Source organism: Salmo salar, chromosome 22, assembly GCF_965601325.2.
Source record: "Salmo salar chromosome 22, fSalSal1, whole genome shotgun sequence".
NCBI lineage: Eukaryota > Metazoa > Chordata > Actinopteri > Salmoniformes > Salmonidae > Salmo > Salmo salar.
Window position 1 is genome coordinate 39,781,621 of NC_138312.1, and position 14,671 is coordinate 39,796,291.

General features: G+C 42.1%; 1 protein-coding gene across 6 annotated transcripts in view; it reads right to left on the reverse strand.

The window, feature by feature from the left end:
- The window catches only part of LOC106583542 (sodium- and chloride-dependent GABA transporter 2), a 56,838-nt gene that overhangs the window by 13,321 nt on the left and 28,846 nt on the right, over positions 1-14,671 (reverse strand). For 3 of the 6 annotated variants that reach the window (XR_014382188.1, XM_082967605.1, XM_082967602.1), the window contains exons 2-3: positions 3,546-3,754; positions 1,370-1,504 (exon numbers count right to left, since the gene is read on the reverse strand). Coding sequence is in view for 5 of the 6 variants with exons in the window: in XM_082967605.1 (XP_082823731.1) it covers positions 1,370-1,504; positions 3,546-3,754 (344 nt within the window). In the remaining variant the exon portion in view is untranslated. Of the gene's footprint in view, positions 1-1,369; positions 1,505-3,545; positions 3,755-4,954; positions 5,004-6,864; positions 7,375-14,671 lie in introns of those variants that run through there. The other 3 variants (XM_082967604.1, XM_014167845.3, XM_014167848.3) reach the window with 3 other exon arrangements.

Genomic DNA, 14,671 nt, shown 5'->3' on the forward strand with positions numbered 1-14,671 from the left:
CACCGATCCTTAAGAAGCTGTTTTAACAAATGTATAATAGAAGTTAGATCAAAAAAAGACCCACCATCCCCAGAGTGCCATTACAAGTAATCTAAAATATAGCCTTATATTGTTTCAAACTGGTAAAGCATAGTGATTAAAATCACAGTCAAGCTTTTACAAATAGAATAGTGCAATATAATTTACAGAAGGAAAATCATGTACGTACCTATGGATCATTGTCTGGCCCTGTACAGATGTAGGATCTTAATTTGATCGCCCTGTTGCAGAACTAAAACTTGTAGTGTATGAGGTTTAAAAAGGCTTCTTAAGTTTTTAATTCCGACTTTGAAATGTCAGACTTCCCTGAGGAAAATGTATCAACCCCTACAAGAATGTCCATTAATTATTATCCACAGAGTTAGTTAAGTATCTTTGCTAGAACCACTACTTGGGTGGGCTACATCATCTGATCATTGGTAATGTAGGCTAGATGCATCAGATAGTTAGCTAGGCTATGCTGTAAAACAAGTTAGTCTTTACTTGATTTGAATTTGTTCTACTACTGACAAACAGTTGAACTGCAGTTGCCCCCTTCCCTGACATGAGATGTAGGATTTTAATTTGAGCCAGTTGGATTTTAATTTGAGCCAGATGTAGGATTTTAATTTGAGCCAGTTTGCATAGGCAGGAAAATAATCCTGCAGCAACAGGAAATGTTAATTATTACGTGGATTAAAATTAATGGACATTTTTGTAGGGGCTGACTTGTTTTTAGTTAGCGAAAATCAAGTCTGAAATTTCAAAGTGTAAATGACAAACTTCAGAAGCCTTTTTAAACCTGAAATACACTGCAAGTTTTACATTTCCTACATTGCAGAAATGTTATCCTGCAACAGGGTGATCAAATTAAGATCATACTGTAGCAACTCCAAAGTAACTGGTATTAATTTCAAACTCATTGCTCGGCGCCGGTGGGTAGCTCATGCAGGCGACGAGGACGAGTGCAGCAACAGAAGGGCGGGGAGGGGACTTCTTTCAAGATTCATGAGTTTATGAGAAAGGATCTAATTTGATAGGCAATTCATTGCATTTAATGAGAAAAGTTAAAGAAAATTAAATAGGTATAATTTTTTTTAACGCCATCAATCGAAAGGGCACTTTTTTAACAGGAGGGAAAAAGGGTATGTGCTCCAGCACTCATAGGGCTCTATCTGTGCACGTGCCTACCGTATGCACAACAAGACCCTGTGTCCGTTTCATGAACCATATCAGAGTAGGAGGAATGCCTTTTAGATCATAACGACTAAGATTATATGGCCAGAGGGCCTGATTCTAGATCAGCAGTCCTACTCCGTGACGCTTTATAAATATGGGTCCTGAAGTTTACCTTCAAACAGGGGGCAGATCTTCCTCCAGCAGGTGATGCTGCCCTGCGTGGTATACTGGCCCAGGGAGGTCTCCAGAAGAAAGAGGGGAATGCCACAGGTGAACAGGAAAAGCACATAAGGGATGAAGAACACCCCTTAAGAACAACACAAGTTAAACCACAAGTAAACATGTCATTTACCAAGAGGATTAAGACCATAACTTAAAAGCCCAGTGCAGTCAAAAACGTGATTTTCCTATGAGGTTGGAATAATATTGTGAAAATTATGATAATGCCCTTTCAGTGTAAGAGCTGCTTGAAAAGAATGCCTAACATTTCAGCATGTTTTGGTGGGATAGAGTTTTGGCCTGCCTAGAGACATCACCAGTTAAATTAGCTGCAATATGTAACTTTATGGGCGACCTGAAAAAATTCTAATATAAATGTTTATTATAGATCTGTCATACTCGTTGAAAGCAAGTTTAAATAAGCGGTACATCTGTTCTATGTGTGCTATTTCTAAGTTTTGCAAACCAGCTTCAAACAGCTGAAAATAAAATATGATGGAAAATATATTTCACAGTGGTTTAGATAGAACAACTGTATTTGCTTGTTTTGTCACATACACTGAATTCAGGCGAAATATTAGAATTTTAGCAACCAGGAAATGGCAGAGCAATTTCTTCATAGTGCAACCTAAGTTGGAAAACATAGACCAATAAAAAAAAGTTCCAAATCTCTCTGCCAATAACAGATAGTGTTCAGTTTTCCCCTCCCCACTCAAACCACTCCCACACAGTCCTAGCGAAATTCTTGCTTGAGAAATTTCACTTTGATAAGATTGTTTCAAATAAAATGGTAAAAAGAAGAAAATAAATAATTGTAAGGTATTTAACCCTCCTGATGTGTTCTGATCAAATTGGACCAATTTACAAGTTCTCTCTCTGAAAAATGTAGTTCATTTAATCTGATTGTCATAAGGTTCAATGACTTTGTCCACACAGGGCATCTGAACACACAAAATACATTTTGATGATTTTCATTACATTTTGGGTGTTTTATTTACGTTATGTGCACCTGTGGTGTTCCCGGTCAAAAATGACTGGTCATTAGAAATGAATGGGTGAGACTACAATTAGTGTATAAAATTGAGCTCAGGCACATGCCCATTCATCAGATGGACACACTTCCTCTCCCAGACCCCACATGCATGTGTGTTTGAGCACACACACCTCACTCCCCTTCTTGGCTTCCATGGCAACACCCACGGGAACCTTTCCCCAATACAATCTTTCCCCCACGGGAACCACACCTGTTGGCATTCTCACAAACAATCGCAACATTGCAGCTCTGGTATATAAAGCTTTTTTGAGGCCTTGCTAACAGTTCATTCTGTGGCAGCACAATGACCAAACAATATACTGTATGTGAGGCTCTTGATCATATCTTTGAACATGACACTGGTGAGGAGGAGAGAGTCCTTGTTAAACTTTGACACAAAGTAGTCTGTGATAAATAGCACAATATGTTTCATCTGAGTATTTGTTATAGTCAAAATAATCTGTACATTATACTTTTTTTACTCAAAAACAAGTTGTATGAGCTCAGGTCAATGAGGCCTACAGGCCATAAATAGCAAATAGAAGATCACAATTTGTAATGTTCACAAGAACTTAAGTTGATAAAAAGATCTAACACAACATTAGGTGATAATATATGCATTATTATGGATTTATAAATCAGGTATAATGGGGCGGTCATTTTGGACCGGGAACACAGAATGAATTAACATGAAACAAACACAACGGGAGGGTTAATTGTTGCCCAGAAATGATTTAACATTGATATAAAAACGTCTGCATTGGACCTTTAACAACATGTTTTCTAACCTCATCCCCAGGTTTAATTGCTAGAGAGCCGGCTAAGAACGAGACAGGTTTTCCAACATTATGACCAGCTTAGGTTGAAACTCAACAATATGCAAATCAGCAAGACCAGCTATTCTGTTTAGCAATTTTAGGAATTCTCAAAATAAACATTAGCATAAGAAATAAAAAGGATTGTACTGTCTCCACCGCAACGAAGTAAACAAAGTGTCTAGCTCTTTTGCATTGATGATCGGAAAGACAAAGATTCACCTCGCCACACATTTAATGTGTGTTTTAAATGTATGACCATGCAAAAATGTGATGCTCACCTCCCCCATTTTTGTAGCACAGGTATGGGAACCTCCATACATTCCCCAGGCCGATGATCTGTCCGGCCACAGCCAGGAGGAACTCCAGCTTGCTGGACCACTGTCCCCTGGTCTGGGTGTTGGCCACAGGGACAGGCTGGCCCAGACCCATCTCCTGGTGGGCCATCTTATTGAACCTTATATCAGGATCATTATGCTTCTCCATAACACTGAGGAAGACAAAGTTGGTTTTATTCATTGAACAACCATGTATCTAACATAGTCAGTGTGCTATGAAGACGGTACAATCACAAAGCAGTTGGTTTTTATATAGTGAAAAGTGATACACAACAAACAGCTACATATGACCTGCTACACACACTACCATTCAAAAATGTCACCTAGAAATGTCCTTGTTTTTTAAAGAAAACCAAATGTTTTGTCCATTAAAATAACATTGATCAGAAATACAGTGACGACATTGTTAATGTTGTAAATGAATATTGTAGCTGGAAACAGCATATTTTTCATGGAATATTTACATAGGCGTACAGAGGCCCATTATCAGCAACCATCACTCTTGTGTGCCAATGACACGTTGTGTTAGCTAATCCAAGTTTAGCATTTTAAAAGGCTAATTGATCAAACCCTTTTGCAATTATGTTAGCACAGCTGAAAACTGTTGTGCTCATTAAAGAAGCAATAAAACTGGCCTTCTTTAGATTAGTTGAGTATCTGGAGCATCAGCATTTGTTGGTTCGATTACAGGATGAAAATGGCCAGAAACAAATAACTTTCTTCTGAAACTCATCAGTCTATTCTTGTTCAAAGAATTGAAGGCTATTCCATGTGAGAAATTGCCAAGAAACTGAAAATCTGGTACAACGCTGTGTACTACTCTCTTCACAGAACAGCGCAAACTGGATCTAACCAGAATAGAAAGGGGAGTGGGAGGCCCCGGTGCACAGCTGAGCAAGAGGACAAGTACATTAGAGTGTCTAGTTTGAGAAACAGACGCCTCTCACGTCCTCAACTGGCAACTTCATTAAATAGTACCCACAAAACACCAGTCTCAACGTCAACAGTGAAGAGGCGACTCCGGGATGCTGGCCTTCTAGGCAGAGTTCCTCTGTCCAGTGTCTGTGTTCTTTTGCCCATCTCAATCTTTTATTTTTATTGGCCAGTTTGAGATATGGCTTTTTCTTTGCAACTGCCTAGAAGGCCAGCATCCCGGAGTCGCCTCTTCACTGTTGATTTTATCACCCTGTTCCAAGAGAATGTAAAACGTGTAGTGTATTTGTGGTTTAAAAAGTTCTGAAGTTTCAGAATTTAATTTCTCCTCTGAAAAAATCCATCACACCCTACAAAAATATCCATGAATTGTAATCCACATAGTAATTAAAATGTCCTGTTGATGCAGGATTATTTACCGCTGAAGCAAACTGGCTCAAATGAAGATCCTACATCTATCTGTATGACCTGTAAAGAAAAATAAAATAGGGGAAAAAAGGGAAGGTCCAGTGCAGCAAAAAATTAGTCCCGTCTTTCAATGCATTAGGTCGTCCTTTTGTCTAGCTCCTGTTATTACTTTGGATGTGCATAAAACCCCCTCCTCTCAAAGTAAATTAGGGGGACACTGCTTACATTAACTGCTCTGAAGGTATAATATAGGAATGTTGACTTATAACAATGGAATCAACTAGTGTATTGTATGTACTGTGTATTATGTTTATGAGGGCTGTATTAGGACACATTGTTTTCATTCTTTACTGATCCTGAGAAAAGTCACAGTTCCCACACACTGATCCATACTGGGGTCTATTCTAGGATTAGCCTGAGTATCTGTGAGTAGCCAATACCAGCTGACTATTTGGCAGTGGCCACACAAATCATCTGGTATTGTAAGGGACCAGGGCAGCATCTCAATGCTTGGCAACATGTATGACTGTTCAAATTCCACACTGAGGCACTAGTCTTGTTGCATTAGAGTTAGAGGGGATCAGCACTACTTGGTGGCAGTAGGGTAATACTGTCATCAATGTTTCCTTTGTGCTCTTGCCTAGTATCCCTGTGGAAGTGGGACATATAATGGGAAATATGTGCTGCTGCTACCATTATGCTGATTACTAAAAATGAACACCCTGTACTTATACCGTTATAAGAAGCACAACCGTAAGGTCTGTTGTTAGGACAGTGTGTTCTAAAAGGTCACTTTTGCCTTTACTATTTAAGGCACTCCTGGGCCTGCATTGGGGGAGGACACTGCTGTGCCTTCCTGATCTACTGTAGCCTAAAATAGCTGTAATATACGAGACACCCAGAAGACCACTAGCCAAGGCATAGTTTGTGATACTAAGAGTAGCTACTGACTGTATATCTTTGATAATATAATACTTCTTGGTTCAATATACAGTACAGCCTGTTTTAAATGAATGACAGAGTAGATAGAGAAGATCGACATGTAAAGATTTATGGGTACAGTGATCATAAAGATGGAGAGTTACTACTGCTAAATATTAAAGTTAATTGCAACATAAATATATTTTTCAGATCTGATTTTCTAGGTTTATCCTTCATGCATTTGTCTCTATATACAATTTTTCAACTGTCAGGTGTGCTCCCCCCGGCCTCTAGGTCACCAGGCTGCTCGTTACGGCGCACACCTGTCACCATCGTTACGCACACCTGCACGTCATCAGACTCACCTGGACTCCATCACCTCCCGGATTACCTGCCCTATATATGTCACTCCCTTTGGTTCCTTCCTCAGGCGTTATTGTTTCTGTTTCTTGTCTGTGCCTTGTTCGTGTTTCTTGGTTCGTATTATGTTTTGTTTATCGATTAAATCACTCACTCCCTGAACTTGCTTCCTGACTCTCAGCGCACTCGTTACATAAACATACTGTATTGTTTAAAAACAAATATTTGTAGCATGAATTATGAAAATAAATCTACACCAACAACCAGAAATCGTGCGTTCAAATCAAAAACATGCGATGAGAGTACTTATACACGCATTAGACATGCCTGTAGTGTTAAACACAACACGTAAAGACACTGCTGCTCTCAGTGGCACTGCTGAGCCTCCAGTCTGTAACCTTTAACCTACATTCAGCAAGTGCTGCTGACTGCAGATAGAGAACGAGAAAGCAACCACTGACTGAAGCCCCAAGTCATTTTCTCTCTACAGCTAGGGAGATGTCTTTGTGTTATCACAGCCCACCTCTGACAAATTTCAAATACAAAAAGTGATAACCAGTCAAAATATAATATTTCCTGATAGAACGAGAGGAGAATAGAAAGGCAGAGAGTGAGAACGAGAGAGAGAGAGAGAGAGTACCTTAAGGAGGAAGTTGTAGTTCTGAAGTCTGTTGTAGTAGTCTACTTCTCCATTAATCTATGGGAGGAAGACTGGTTCTGGTCACTTTCACTGGAAGCAAATCTAGACCCTACATCTCTCCCTGCCAAATGCCCTTCCCAGAACTAACCATGAGTGAGCCTATGTGGAGAGGTTCGAGTGTGTGTGAGAGGCGGAGCTACTGAGTCAAGTCAACACTGGTTCCTTTGGTGAAGGGAAGAGGAGGGGATTTGTTCCGTGAAAGCGGCAGCAACAGGCAGGCTTTTGTGATTGACGAAGGGGCTTTTGTGGAATTCTAACAAATTAACGCTCTCTCTTTTAACTTCACAATGAATAGAGGATAGAAGAGTTACAGAACTTGAACACTTAAATGTAGAGTGTAGTTTTGGGGCGGCAGGCAGCCTAGTGGTTAGAGTGTTGGCCCAGTAACCAAAAGGTTGCTGGATCGAATCCCCGAGCTGACAAGGTAAAAATCTGTCATTCTGAACAAGGCAGTCATTGTAAATAAGAATTTGTTCTTAAAATAACTGACTTGCCTAGTTAAATAAAGGCAACAAAAAAAAGAATGGCGCCGGAGAGGATGGCTGATGTTTTACGTGCTCCTAACCAACTGTGTTAATTTGTTTGCGTTGCTTGTAACTTGTTTAACTTATTTTGTACATAATGTTGCTGCTACCGTCTCTTATGACCGAAAATTACTTCTTTACATCAGAACAGCAATTACTCACCACAAACTGGTAGAAGCTTTTTCCTTTAACTAGTCCGACGAGTCCGACATGAAGGATATACTGCTTTCCCAGGAACAGGCCCAAATCCCCGTCATTTGCGTGAAGAGAAGATGGAGAAAAAAGGGGCGGAGGTGGGGCCTTCTGAGAATTCGTAGGTGAGTGAGTAAACCCCCATTGCCATCCGTTCTATTGGCAAACGTGCAATCATTGGAAAATAAAATCGATGACCTACGAGCAAGATTAAACTACCAACGGGACATTAAAAACTGTAAAATCTTATGTTTCACCGAGTTGTGGCTGAACGACCATATGAACAACATGCAGCTGGCGGGTTTTACACTGTATCAGTAGGATAGAACAGTAGCCTCTGGCAAGACAAGGGGGGGTCGGTCTATGTATATTTGGAAACAACAGCTGGTGCACTATACCTAAGGAAGTCTCAAGGTTTTGCTTGCCTGAGGTAGAGTATCTCATGATAAGCTGTAGACCACACTATCTACCTAGAGAGTTTATCTGTATTTTTTGTAGCTGTCTACATACCACCACAGACCAATGCTGGCACTAAGACCGCACTCAATGAGCTGTATGCCGCCATAAGCAAATGGGAAAATGCTCATCCAGAGGCGACGCTCCTAGTGGCCGGGGACTTTAACGCAGGGAAACTTAAATCCGTTTTACCAAACATTTCCACCAGCATGTTAAATCTGCAACCAGAGGGCAAAAAAAACTCTAGACCACTTTTACTACACACACAGTACAAAGCTCTCCCTCGCCCTCCATTTGACAAATCTGACCATAATTCTATCCTCCTGATTCCTGCTTACAAGCAAAAATTTAAGCAGGAAGCACCAATAAAAAAGTGATCAGATGAAGCAGATGCTAAGCTAAAGGACTGTTTTGCTAGCACAGACTGGAATATGTTCCGGGATTCTTCCGATGGAATTGAGGAGTATACCACAGTCACTGGCTTCATCAATAAGTGCATCGATGACGTCGTCCCCACAGTGACTGTACGTACATACCCCAACCAGAAGCCATGGATTACAGGCAACATCTGCACTGAGCTAAAGGGCAGAGCTGCCACTTTCAAGGCGCGGGATTCTAACCCGGAGGCTACGACAAACCATCAAACAGGCAAGGCGTCAATACAGGACTAAGTTCGAATCGTACTACACCAGCTCCGACGCTCGTCATTGCAAACTATGAAGGACTACAAAGGGAAGCACAGCCGAGAGCTGCCCAGTGACACGAGTCTACCAGACAAGCTTAAATGACTTCTATGCTCGCTTCGAGGCAAGTAACACTGAGACATGCATGAGAGCATCAGCTGTTCTGGATGACTGGGTGATCACGTTCTCCAGAGCTGATGTGAGTAAGACCTTTAAACAGGTCAACATTCACAAGGCCGTAGGGCCAGACGGACTACCAGGACGTGTACTCTGAGCATGCGCTAAAGTGTCTTCACTGACATTTTCAACATGTCCCTGACCGAATCTGTAATACCAACATGTTTCAAGCAGACCACCATAGTCCCTGTGCCCAAGAACACAAAGGCAACCTGCCTAAAATGACTACAGACCCGTAGCACTCACGTCCGTAGCCATGAAGTGCTTTGAAAGGCTGGTCATAGCTCACATCAACACCATTATCCCAGAAACCCTAGACCCACTCCAATTTGCATACCGCCCTAACAGATCCACAGATGATGCAATCTCTATTGTACTCCACACTGCCCTTTCCCACCTGAACAAAAGGAACACCTATGTGAGAATGCTATTCATTGACTACAGCTTGGCGTTCAACACCATAGTGCCCTCAAAGCTCATCACTAAGCTAAGGACCCTGGGACTCCCTGTTCACTCATGAGTGCACGGCCAGGCACGACTCCAACATCATCATTAAGTTTGCCGATGACACAATAGCGGTATGCCTGATCACTGACAACGACGAGACAGCCTATAGGGAGGAAGTCAGAGACCTTTCAGTGTGTTGCCAGGATAACAACCTCTCCCTCAACGTGATCAAGGCAAGATGATTGTGGACTACAGGAAAAGGAGGACTGAGCCAGTTAAAGTTCCTTGGTGTCTACATCACCAACAAACTAACATGGTCCAAGCACACCAAGACAGTCGTGAAGAACCTATTCCCCCTCAGGAGACAGAAAAGATTTGGCATGGGTCCTCAGATCCTCAAAAGGTTCTACAGCTGCACCGTCGAGAGCATCCTGACTGACAATGCTTGGTATGGCAACTGTTTGGCCTCTGACTGCAAGGCACTACAGAGGGGAGTGCGTACGGCCCAGTACATCACTTCCTGCCATCCAGGACCTCTGTACCAGGCAGTGTCAGAGGAAGGCCCAAAAATTGTCAAAGACTCCAGCCACCTTAGTCAAAGACTGTTCCCTCTGCTACTTGCAGCTATTTTATTTTACTATAAACTATTCTCAGAGTAATAAAAATGTTGCAATGTTACAAAGATGGAAAAAAGCTGCCCTTGAAACATTCTTAATATGTTCATCAAAAGAGAGATCAGGGTCCAAAGTAACGCAGAGGTCATTCACAGTTTTAGTTGAGAGGACTGTACAACTATTAAGATTAATAGTTAGATCAAACAGCAGATCTCTTTGTTTCTTGGGACCTAGAACGAGTTTAAAAGTAAAACATTTGCCGCCATCCACTTCCTTATGTCTGAAACACAGTCTTCCAGGGTAGGCAATTTTGGGGCTTCACCATGTTTCATCAAAATGTACAGCTGTGTGAGTTGACATTGTGTTTTCGTAATGACATCAGCAAGAGGTAGAATATATAATAAACTATAGTGGTCCTAAAACGGAACCTTGAGGAACACGAAACTTACCATTGATTTGTCAGAGGGCAAGCCATGCACAGAAACGAACTGATATCTTTCCGACAGATAAGATCTAAATCAGGCAATAACTTGTCAGTGTAGACCAATTAGGATTTCCAATCTCTCCAAAATAATGTGGTGATTGATGGTGTCGAAAGCCGCACCAAAGTCTAGGAGCACGAGGACAGATGCAGTCTTGGTCTGACACCATTAAAAGGTAATTTACCACTTTCATGAGTGTAGTCTCAGTACTATGATGGGGTCTAAAACCTGACTGGAATGTTTCATAAACAATATTTGTCTTCAGGAAGGCAAATATTCATTTTTTGGGGGGAGGAATGGGAGATTCGATATAGGCTGATAGTTTTTTATATTTTCTGGGTCAAGGTTTGGCTTTTTCAGGAGAGGATTTATTACTGCCACTTATTGAGTTTGGTACACATCCTTAGGATAGGGAGCCATTTATTATGTTCAACAAAGGAGGGCCAAGTACAGGAAGTAGCTCTTTCAGCAATTTAGTTGGAATAGGGTTCAGTAGGCAGCTGAAAGATGTAGACCACATTACTATTTTCGTGAATGTGTCAAGAGATTGCATCCTCCAATTATTTTGGGGCTCCCGAGTGGCGCAGCGGTCTAAGGCACTGCAGCTCAGTGCTTGAGGTGTCACTACAAACAACCTGGTTCAAATCCAGGCTGTATCATAGCCGGCCGTGATTGGGAGTCCCATAGGGCGGTGCGCAATTGGGCCAGTGTTGTCCGGGTTTGGCCAATGTAGGGCATCATTGTAAATAACAATTTGTTCTTAACTGACTTGCCTAGTTAAATAAAAATGTAATAAAAGAGATATAGGATCTAAACACTTGAGTGTCTCCATTGGTCCTGGCAGTTCTGTACAGACTCAGGACAACTGAGGTTTTGAGAAATATATACATTCATAGAGGAGTCCGTAATTTAATATTTTCGTTGATGAAGTTCATGAATTGAGGACCTCCTCACTTAGGAACTGTTGCTTTTTAGTTAGCTTTGTGATAGTATCAAAAATAAATGTTAGATTGTTTTTATTCTCCTCAGTCAGGTTGGCAAAGTATGCTGATCGAGCAGCAATGAAGCCTCTTCGATATTGCACGGTATGGTCTTTCCAAGCTAGTCGGAAGACTTCCAGTTTGGTGGAGTGCCATTTCGTTTCCACTTTTCTGGAAGCTTGCTTCAGGGCTCAGGTATTTTCTGCCTTGAGACAATTGAGACATACACGTGTGCAATTCAGAAAGTGAATGGGCAAGACAAAATATTTAACTAACTTTGAGCGGGTTATAGTAGTAGGTGCCAGGCGCACCGATTTGAGTGTGTCAAGAACTGCAACGCTACTGGGTTTTTCACGCACAACAGTTTTCTGTGTTTATCAAGAATAGTCCACCACCCAAAGGTCATCCAGCCAACTTGATAACTGTGGGAAGCATTGGAGTCAACATGGGCCAGCATCCCTGTGGAACGCATTGAAAGGAACTTAAATTAGGTTACTTACATTATGACTGACAACATCCCTGGGAAAATGTACATTTGCAGCAGCACTACGACAGCTCAGCAACACAATGTTAGAGATTATCTGGGCAGGGCTTGGGTCACTGATAAGTCATAGTCTCAACGCAGCCTCCAAGCCAAGCTCATCATTAAGCTTGAGGCCCTGGGTCTCATCCCCGCCCTGTGCAAGTGGGTCCTGGACTTCCTGACGGGCCACCCCCAGGTGGTGAAGGTAGGAAACAACATCTCCACTTTGCTGATCCTCAACACTGGGGCCCCACAAGGGTGCGTGCTCAGCCCCCTCCTGTACTCCCTGTTCACCCATGACTGTGTTGCCATGCACACCTGTAGTAGGCTTGATTAACAACAATGACAAGACAGCCTACAGGGAGGAGGTGAGGGCCATGGGAGTGTGGTGCCAGGAAAATAACCTCTCATCCAACGTCAACAAAACAAAGGAGATGATCATGGACTTCAGGAAACAGCAGAGGGAGCACCCCCCTATCCACATCGAAGGGACAGTAGCGGAGGTGGAAAGTTTTTAATTCCTCGGCGTACACGTCACAGACAAACTGAAATGGTCCACCCACACAGACAGTGTGGTGAAGGCACAACAGCGCCTCTTCAACCTCAGGAGGCTGAAGAAATTTGGCTTGTCACCGAAAACCCTCACAAACTTTTACAGATGCACAATTGAGAGCATCCTGTCGGGCTGTATCACTGCCTGGTATGGCAACTGTACTGCCCTCAACCGCAAGGCTCTCCAGAGGGTGGTGCGGTCTGCACAACACACCACCGGGGGCAAACTACCTGCCCTCCAGGACACCTACAGCACCCAATGTCACAGGAAGGCCAAAAAGATCATCAAGGACAACAACCACCCAAGCCACTTCCTGTTCACCCCGCTTCCATCCAGAAGGCGAGGTCAGTACAGGTGCATCAAAGCTGGGACTGAGAGACTGAAAAACAGCTTGTATCTCAAGGCCATCAGACTGCTAAACAGCAATCACTAACTCAGAGCATACATAGAGATTCATATCACCGGCCACTTTAATAAATGGATCACTAGTCACTTTAAACAATGCCACTTTAATAATGTTAACATATCTTGCATTACTCATCTCAAATGTATATACTGTACCTTATACCATCTATTGCACCTTGCCTATGCCACTCGGCCATCGCTCATCCATATATTTATATGTACATATTCTTTTTCCATCCCCTTAGAGGTGTGTATTATGTAGTTGTTAGGGAACTGTTAGATTACTTGTTAGATATTAGTGTACTGTTGGAACTAGAAGCACAAGCATTTCGCTACACTCACATTAACATCTGCTAACCATGTGTATGTAACCAATAAAAGTTGATTTGATTAGGAAGAGTCTTGGTGGGTATACATTGTAGAATAATAGTGAAGACAACAAAATTATGAAATAACACATGGAATCATGTAGTAACTCAAAAAGTGTCAAACAAATCTGAATACATTTTATATTTGAGGTTCTCAAAGTAGCCACCCTTTGCCCTGATGACACCGTTGCACAATCTTGGCATCATCTCAACCAGCTTCACCTGGAATGCTTTTCCAACAGTCTTGAAGGAGTTCCCACATATGCTGAGCACTTGTTGGCTGCTTTTCCTTCACTCGGCGGTCCAACTCATCCCAAACCATCTCAATTGGTTTCAGGTCGGGGGATTGTGGAGGCCAGGTCATCTGATGCAGAACCCCATCAATCTCCTTCTTGGTCAAATAGCCCTTACACAGCCTGTAGGTGTGTTTTGGGTCATTGTTCCGTTGAAAAACAAATGATAGTGGGACTAAGTGCAAACCAGATGGGATGGCGCATCGCTGCAGAATGCTGTGTTAGCCATGCTGGTTAAGTGTGCCTTGAATTCTAAATAAATCACAGACAATGTCACCAGCAAAGCACCCTCACACCTCCTCATCCATGCTTCACGTTGGGAACCACACATGCGGAGATCATCAGTTCACCTACTCTGCGTCTCACAAAGACACAGCGGTTGGAACCAATAATCTCACATTTTCAGACCAAAGGACATATTTCCACCAGTCTAATGTCCATTGCTCCTGTTTCTTGGCCCAAGCAAGTTTCTTCTTATTATTGGTGTCCTGTAGTAATGGTTTCTTTGCAGAAATTCGTCCATGAAGGCCTGATTCACGCAGTCTCTCCTGAACAGTTGATGTTGAGATGTGTCTGTTATTTGAACTCTGTGAAGAAACTATTTGAGAGGCAATCTGAAGTGCAGTTAACTCTAATGAACTTATCCTCTGCAGCAGAGGTAACTCTGGGTCTTCCTTTCCTGTAGCGGTCCTCACGAGAGCCAATTTCATCATAGCACTTGATGGTTTTTGCAACTACACTTGAAGAAACTTTCAAAATTCTTGAAATTTTACAGATTGAGTGACCTTCATGTCTTAAAGTAATGATGGACTGTCGTTTCTCTTTGCTTATTTGAGCTTTTCTTGCCATAGCCCTATTTGGTAAAAGACCAAGTATATACTAACTTCTGTATACCAGCCCTACCTTGTCACAACACAACTGATTGGCTCAAATGCATTACGAAGGAAAGAAATTCCACAAATTAACTTTTGACAAGGCACACCTGTTATTTTAAATGCATTCCAGGTGACTACCTCCCTTTTTTGGTTACTACATGATTCCATATGTGTT